This window comes from Chenopodium album, chromosome 3 (assembly GCF_948465745.1).
Source record: "Chenopodium album chromosome 3, dcCheAlbu1.1, whole genome shotgun sequence".
NCBI lineage: Eukaryota > Viridiplantae > Streptophyta > Magnoliopsida > Caryophyllales > Amaranthaceae > Chenopodium > Chenopodium album.
The window spans coordinates 1,238,937-1,247,714 of record NC_137836.1 but is presented as its reverse complement, the minus strand read 5'-3'; the positions used below and the strand labels follow the sequence as shown (position 1 = coordinate 1,247,714).

Sequence of the window (8,778 nt, the reverse complement as noted above, 5' to 3'; positions counted from 1 at the left end):
ATAATTTAATAATTTAAGACAAAATTTAAGGTTTCAAAAAATAAGTATATTGATTTACAAAAGTATATCTTTTGATTAAGATAAGGAAAGTAATCAATTGTGATTACAACTCCATATCAAATGTGATACAGATTTGTTAGTTTGGTGCCTTGAATCCGTTATATGCCGAACTCCCGTTTCGAACGACCCAGCACGGGGGCCTAATTCTCGGGCTTTTCTGTTTCTGTTTTAGGAGTCCTATATATACTCCTTATTTTGTAACCTAGCTGCACTCTGTACTCTGAAAATTCCTCAAAGCAATAATACTTTTTCTCCTCTGCCCGTGGACGTAGTCGACACACCGTCGAACCACGTAATTCTGTGTGTTGTTCTTGTTTATTATTTGCATTCGATCGCATCCGTTATAACAAGATTTTATTTGGACTACTAATTAATTAGCTACTAAAATCTTAATCTTTCATAATTACATATACCCCTCTGTCCCCAAAAGAATGACTCATTTGGCAGTAATTCATTGTGATCACCACTCCGCATTAAATGTGATAAATATCTTATTTTGACAGTTAATTAACCTTCTAAAATTACAAACACTATTTATCTATAAATTCAATTCTAGTTGAACTCATGACATATTCATAAAATTTATTCTCTAATAATGGCATCAAGTACCATTTTTCCTGTTGTTGTTATAGTTTTCTATCTTTTGATCTCTGCAAATGCAGATTGTAAGTTATGCAAGTTTATTTTATTTTATTTTTTTATTTTATTTAACCATATAGGTTTCTCATGAGAATGATGATTGTTTTATTTAGCTACAAATATGCCATTAAAATTTATAATATAGATTCAATCGTCTTAGCGTATAAATAATTTTTTTCTTTCAATAATGTGTAGGTGGTACTATTTATGGCGGTGAAGACAATTTGAAGTTATCACGCAAGGATATGTTGAATAATTTTGACAATGGAAATGGATCTATAAAAGTAGAGCTTAACATTTGCGAGCCACAAACTCGTGGTGGGCGAACAAAATATTGTTGTCTTGAATTCACATGTTATAACACTCAAAAGCAATGCTGTGATGATTACAATGACGGTGGTTGTATGACAAAGCACTAAATCTAGAGCATTTATATTTATATAAGTAATAATAATCCTTGTCCTTTTTAATTGAAAAAAAAAAAAAAAAAAAAGAAAGAAAACCTATCATATGTTTTATTTTGTTCTTAAATGAATAAATAAAGTCTTGTTATATACTTTCTCGATGTTTTTAGTTAACATATTTGTTTTATTACGCTGGCCATTGCACAGTTTTAACAATTAAATTAATATCTATAATTAACAACACTGTAAAAAGTTGTATTGATCTAAACTTGTCAATTTTTAATCGACTTTACAAAGAGAACTTAAACCCAACCCGATTCGATCCAAGTGACCCAAAATTAACTCAATTTGACCAATATATCATAATTTGTAAAGATAAATAATTACAAACAATCCAAAATTTGACCAAACTCGACCTGTTGACTTGAATTGATAGGTCTAATTATACCCCAATTTATTTTGAAAAAATACTACCTCCGTTACAAATTATGTTTATCCTAACAATGAGCAAAAATTGGTTTCCTCATCCTCTCTCTACCCACTTTCTCTCTCTTTCAATCCATGAGCATTTTTGTGATCATATTTTTATTCCACCAATGATTCTTAAAAATATTTTTCCCTATTTTCTCTCTCTACTCCATCTTCTCTCTTACTTTTACTAATACCCTCTTATATTTCTCTCTACTATATTATTTTTAACTCTTTTTTTACTTGCATTGTGGACCCCACATGATTACTATTCATCTTAAAAAATGCTCATCCTATGAGCAATTTTCATTTTGCTCATGAGCATTTTTACTTTTGCTCATTGATGTAAGTCATTTTTGTTTTACTTTCACCCAAAGTTTTGCTCATGAGCATTTTTTTGCTCATTGTTGGGAATGCTCTAAGGAGAGACTTCCTAGTATTGAAGTGTGCCCAAAGGCATGAAGACAAATGACCTTCCTAGACTTGGAAAAATTAGAAATAATAATCCCAACTTTGTCTAATTTATGTAGAATAATCCCAACTTTCGTTAATACTGGAATAATCCGAACTTTAGAGGGGTTTTTTTTTTCTTCAATCCTTAACCGGTCAACAAAAGTCAATGACCTATTATATCAGGTCACTTGACACGTGTCAAGTTCTGATTGGTCCGATTTTTTTAAAAAAAACCAAAATTTATTAAAAAAAAATCAGCAGGCCAACCTCGTCGGACCACCACACAACCACCACCCTAGTCGCCGCCAGCCCAGCCACAACCCTCGTCGGACCCCCACGTTACCACCACCATAGTCACCGCCAGCCCAGCCACAACCCTCGTCGGACACCCACGAAACCACCACCATAGTCATAATCAAACTGTACTTAAATCACCAGCCCAACCTCGTCAAACCCCCACACAACCACCACCCTAGTCGCCGCCAGCCCAGCCACAACCCTCGTCGGACCCCCACGAAACCACCACCATAGTCGCCGCTCCGGCCTACCATCTAAACCCCCATCCCCCTTCTCCGAAACCCCCACCCAACCACCAATAAAACCCAATTCCACCCCAAAAATCAAGCAATTTACGCCTCTAATTCCCCCTCCTTGTGCCGCTAATACCTCCTCCCCTAGCGCCGATGATTTCCCTCCTCCTACGCCGAAGGTGATTGGGTATGGCTTGGACGAAGGTGGTTGGGTATGGGTTGGATTCGGGTCGAGTGAGGGGGAATTGTAGTTTTGGGGTTTATTGTTGCAATTGCACCGCAAAGAGTGGTGTTGTGTGTGGCGGCCGTGGTAATGCGGTTGGGCTGCTCAGTTTCCCGGCGACAGAGGGAGAGGGAAGTGGGTGGTCAGGGGGGTTCCGATGAGCAGGGGTGGAGAGTTGGGTGATGTTCTGGTTTTTTTTTTTTAATTTTGTTTTTTTTTGAAAATTTTTAAACCAATTAATTTGTGACACGTGTCATTTTAATCCAAAAAAAAAAAAAAATTAACCCATTCAACCGGTAACCAGTATTTGGGATTGAAGAAAAAGAAGACCCCCTAAAGTTCGGATTATTCCAATATTAACGAAAGTTGGGATTATTCTACATAAATTAGACAAAGTTGGGATTATTATTTCTAATTTTCCCCCTATACTTTAGATTATTTCCAATACTTCATTTTTGAGAAAGACATTTAACCCATTTGATAGGACATAATAATAGCAATTGTAACTTATAAGTATAATTTCGAGTGTGATTTTTTCTAAATATCATCACAATTATGAAAATGTAATCTTCTCTAAAACTTGTGAATTCTTGATAAATGTTCATAGTCACCAATATAAAAAGCTAAAGCGGAGATGGATGATTATAAAAATTCATTGATAGAAAAAAGGGAAGGTTAGCAGGTATTGCCAAATAAATTGTTTACATAATACAAAGTATATTCCTTACAAATTTACATATTTTGTATAAATTTATTCTCATTACCCACTTCTCAAATGCACGAGATTTGAGAGGAGAATAGTAATCAATCCCTTTTGAAATGATAATTTGAATTAGAAATGTGTTTTAATGCAAAGGTTTACTTTAACCGAGTTGAGAATGTCATGCATTACTGCATTACCTTAACTTAAGGTATGTGGGCAAATATATGGCCTTATAATCTTTGAGAGATGCTATGATATGTATAGATTTCCTCTAATATACTTCTAGTCAAAGCTCTATTAAACTTCTTAAATTACAAGTTTAGGTTGTTGGTATAGTATTTGAGTTTGAACTTATACGTAAATATGAACTTCCTCCGTTTTTAAATATTTGTCCAACTTTCTTTTTCCAGCCGTTTTTAAATACTTGCTCAATTTCTTTTTTTGAAAAGCTTTTACAATAATTAATTTATTTCTCACACCTAGTGGACCCAACATAATACTCTTTCTCCTTCTACATTTCCACTACTTGTGTTTTTTACAATTTTTTATTCTCTCAATTATCCCCACTACCTCTATATTTTATTACTTTCTCCAATTTCTCCTAAAACTACGCGCATATAGAAATGGAACAAGTATTTAAAAACGGAGATAGTAATATTCTACATAATTTTTAAACTTTTTTTTTAAGTGCACTTCTTTGACCGACATTCTTGATTTTTTGAATTTTTTTTAAGTGCACTTCTTTGACTGGCATAATAAATCGAGAAAAACACACACTTACGGCCTTACCCCAATACTCCGTATTTTTTTTTAGTGAAAAATACATCCGTATTACTGTATTAGAATTTGAGGGGCTGCTTAACCAAACACATTGCAAATGTTGAAGCTTGGGAGCTGCTCCTATGGCGTCCGAAGCTTCTGCTTCTTCCTGCGCCATCCATTGTTGTACTCAACATCAACTTCTCTAACCGTTTATAGTAACCCTATTCCTTCTTCTTCTTCATTCTCTACCTCATTAGCTAAATTCTTAGTTAATAATCTGGGTTTCTCCTATCAACAATCTCTCTCCATTTCTGCTAAGTTCACTAAATCATGGAAATTGGGAGATAATACTGAATTCAAATTCTTTGAAAAGGCTGATTCTGTTGTTCAATTTTTCAAACAACTTGGGTTTCAGCAATCTCATATTCAGAAAATCATTAGTCGTGAACCCCTGTTTTTAGTTTCTAGGGTTCATAAAACCCTAAAACCTAAAATTCAGGTTTTTAATGATCTGGGTATGTCTGAGTCTGATGTAATTCAAACTATTGTTAGAAATCCTATGATATTGCGCCAACGTTTGGGTCCTGCAATTCATGCTCTTAAGACTGCTTTGGGTAGTGATGAGAATGTTGTTAAAATCCTCAAGAAACCAGGTCGCTACAAATTTAATTGCGCTGCTAATTATGTTATTCCCAATGTTGAATTATTGCAAAAGTATTGTGGCATTTCCAGTGAAACGATCCAGAAACACATTGTTCGGCATCCTAATTCTTTTATATTGAAAACTGATTTGCTTCGAGATGCCTTAATTAAGGTTGAACTTAAGTTAGGGATTCCTCGACACTCTCCAATGTTCTTGTATGGTGTCAATTTTCTTCGCTTTCGTGAGAAGAATATAAAGGATAAATGCGAAGTATTTAAGAGTTTTGGATGGACTCAGTCTGATATCATGAAATTGATCAGGCTAAATCCTATGTGTTTCACTAGTTCAGAGTCGAGGATCAAGGAAAGACTAGGCTATCTGATGAACCAAATGGGTTACAAGCCAAACTATTTAGCAATGCAGCCTATATTATTCATGTGTAGCATAGAGAAGAGATTATTGCCAAGACATCGAGTCTTAGAGATTTTGAAGGAGAAAGGTCTTATAAGGATGGATTATCTTCTTTCTTCTGCTGTTTCCTGCTCTGAGTCTGTGTTCTTGAAAAGGTTTGTTCTGCCATTTGAGGAAGTCCATGATGTTTATGCCCAACTGATAGGTTCTACATTGGACTCGCTCAATGTAGGAAGATCCAAAAGCCAATCTTAAAGGTGTCACCAAATTCGAATGCTGCTTGATGTTAGTCAGTGCATAAGGTATTAGGCAATGTGAATTTTGTTATGTTCATCAAAACAACTTTCAATATTCTCGCAAAATCATTTCCTTGTTTGAAGTAAATGTAATACCTTTTGGAAACGAACTAGGAAAGGTTGTTGGCCATTGTGATTGGGAAAGTTTGATTGCAATGCTGTTACTTTCAATACTTTGTTGCTTTGCATCGAGTAGAAGTAAAGTTTCAAGTTTTAAAAAAAACAGGGTTTGATTCAGTGATTATTTTTTGAAGGTTTGGACTACAGAATTCTTTGTGTTTGGTATTCCCATATGTATCCCCTATACGCAATTTCTTTGAAATCATGATATGTTGACTGTGATGGGTATTTCTTGGTGGAAGTTAGTGTCGATTTATTATTAATACGAGTTACATATTTGATATTTCTTATATTCCGTTCTCTTTTCCCTACTAGTATATACCTTTTATCGAAAAACTTTGCAATAGTTGCAGTGTTATGATGTTACAAGAAAGAGTAACATAGCTTTCTTCTAGATACTTTTGTGTGATTTGAGTCCAATTCAAAATTTGGAATCATTTTGTTTTATATCTTCATTCTGTGAGATTCTGGAATATTTCTGATAATTGGTGAATCTTTGTAAATTTTGAAATGTATGGCAAAACTTTAATTGCTTCTTTTGGGTGGGGCCGTGGGGGGGGGGGGGTGGTGGGGGAGAGGAGGTTGGGAGTTAAGTTTGTTGCAACTCTTGATTCTTGATCGTGTCAGTGATGTATTGTTAGGGGATAGAAATTTAACATTGTTTTCTTAGATGTATGTTTCTGTAGTACTATTGTTTAGCAAAACATTGATGTCAGGTCAGCAATCCGCATATTTTATGCTTGATGACTATCATACCAATGTCAGCTCAAGACTTTTACGGTTCCTATCTGCAGAATTTCTATCATAAGCTTGGGAGCAGAGGTGTGCTTAATTGTGGACTGGGGCTGAGCTCACCAACTTGAGTATCGTTTTATGAAGGTGGGCCTGCTTGTTTGCCTTAGTTTTAAAGACAGATTTGGTTCTGCAGCTATTCTGATTTCCATCACAGCCACAAAGGCCTCTAATCTCGATTGTGTGATATTTTCTTTTTTTCTGAGCCGAAGCAAGCATTTGAAGTTGATACAGATGCACAGTTGAAGTGGATGACTTGATAAGCTTTATTGTTTTGAGCCAGAGGTGTGTTTAATGACCAATTTACATGTTATGGATTATGGGGTGATTTAACCAGAAAAAAGTAACTCGGACTCTTAACTCTGTTGGTGCTTAGCAGTAAAAGAAAGCTTTGTATTGGTCATTTCAACTGGTGTTTATCAGGGTTGCTCTCCGAAAGCTTGTTACTAATAGTGGTGCTGCCCCGTCTGCTTCTTGCTCGATCTGGAAAAGAATTAGGCAGCTTCAAGCTCTACTCCGAGTAAAAAATATTCGCCTGGAGAGCTCTGCAGTACGCCCTTCCAACTCGACATAATTTACATTATCGAGTCAGAGAGTATGATCCGGATTGTTGCATCTGTCAAAGGGATTTTCAAACTACTATCCACGCTCTCAGGGACTGTAATACTGTATTACTGTAAGATCGCAAAGGAAGTCTGGAGTAGGAGCAGATTTGCCCAAGTTGTCTAATCACGAACAGACTGAGTTGCTGATTGGTGGGAAAGGTGTCTAGCCGAGTTTGATAAGGTTTAGGCTGCTAGCATTGTCACTCTCTTCTGGGCTATTTGCAGTGCTTGTAACGCATGAGTCATGAAAGGTGAGACCTCCAATCCGGAGAACAACGAGTTGAGTGGAGCTTCAATAAGGTTGAATGCTGGTTCGGTTCCTCTGCCAGAGACGTGGAGTCCCCCTGCTACAGGATGCATTAAAGTGAATGTTGCTGCAGGTTTTATGCATCGTTTGGGTACTGGTTTGGGTGCAGTGCTGAGGGATGAACATGGTGCTGTTTGTGCGTGTTTGGCAGCTCAATCTCTTGACACTTGGGAGCCAAATACTGCGGAGGCAATGGTTGTGCTGTTAAAACTGCTTGCTCGTTGTTCAAGCTTTGTGTGACAGGTTGACAGGCTCAGGGTCTTTCCACTTGATCATTGATGATATCTTAGCTTTTTGTAATAGTTTTTTTTTTAATGTTCACTGCTCTTTTGTGAAACGAGGGAGGGAATAAAATTGCATATCATTTGGCACACTTTCAACCATGGGTGGTTGGCCAAAGAATGTGGCACGATGTGAGATCCCGACTCGCGTGTTGAAGCTTGCTTCCTCTGATTTAATTTATTGAGCTTTCCCCTATGAAAAAAAAATGCTATGAAAGTATGAGAAGCTAGTGATAAGAAGAAAAAAGAGAAGCTTCTAGTTGAAATAAACTTGCCTTTTGTTTTCTTTACCATGTTTGGGAATTGGGACCTCCGTCTTTCCATCTCGTGGTTGTTAACTCTATTCAACCTTCTTCTTTGTTTAAGGTTTATACAATTCATTCCTTATAAATTTATTCATTACCCATTCCTCAATTGCACCAGAGTTGAGAAGATAATAGTAATATACATTATGTAATGTAAGTATGGGAATTAAAAAACAAGAGTGAGAGCCAATACTTACAATACCTTTACTGGCTAGATTTCAACTAACTTGTGAGTTGTGACAATCACTTATTGTTAGAAAATAGCTAGAGGTTCTAATTTATGAGAGAGAGGGATAACTCAAGTAATCGATTTTTACCATTCATCATGATTTTCTAAAAATAATAATAATAAAACCTAATTCATACAAATTAATTATAGTACTCCGTACAAACCTAATTCATACATTTCTTTTAAAGAATAGTACTTCCTCCGTTCATTTTTACTTGATCCGCTTTGACTTTTACACTATTCACCACCCCTCCTTTGACCGTGTTTTGTGAATAATATGTAAGGAAAAACATATTTATGTTGGATCATTTTGAATTCGTCTCAATAAGTAATATTATAATATATAACTTTTATATTTTTTAAATATGGAGAATTAAAGTTATTGACTGTTAAAGTTTTGCATTGAGAAGCGTGATAAAGAAAACACGTTTGTAGAATAATAACTCAAAAAAAAAAAGTAATTATTCTCTTCACGTGAAACAGGGAGATTTGATCTGATTTTCATAAGGTCTGATTTGATCGAATTTTTATAATCCGATCTGATTTA

At 35.6% G+C, this 8,778-nt stretch overlaps 1 protein-coding gene across 1 annotated transcript; it reads left to right on the top strand.

The window, feature by feature from the left end:
• Positions 1–4,342: 4,342 nt before the first annotated feature.
• Positions 4,343–7,808, top strand: LOC145609960 (uncharacterized). Its single transcript, XM_081665245.1, has 2 exons — positions 4,343–5,598; positions 6,507–7,808. Exon 1 carries the CDS (start codon positions 4,358–4,360, stop codon positions 5,549–5,551), a length of 1,194 nt encoding a protein of 397 aa, XP_081521371.1. The 5' UTR covers positions 4,343–4,357; the 3' UTR covers positions 5,552–5,598; positions 6,507–7,808.
• The last annotated feature ends 970 nt before the right edge of the window (positions 7,809–8,778 follow it).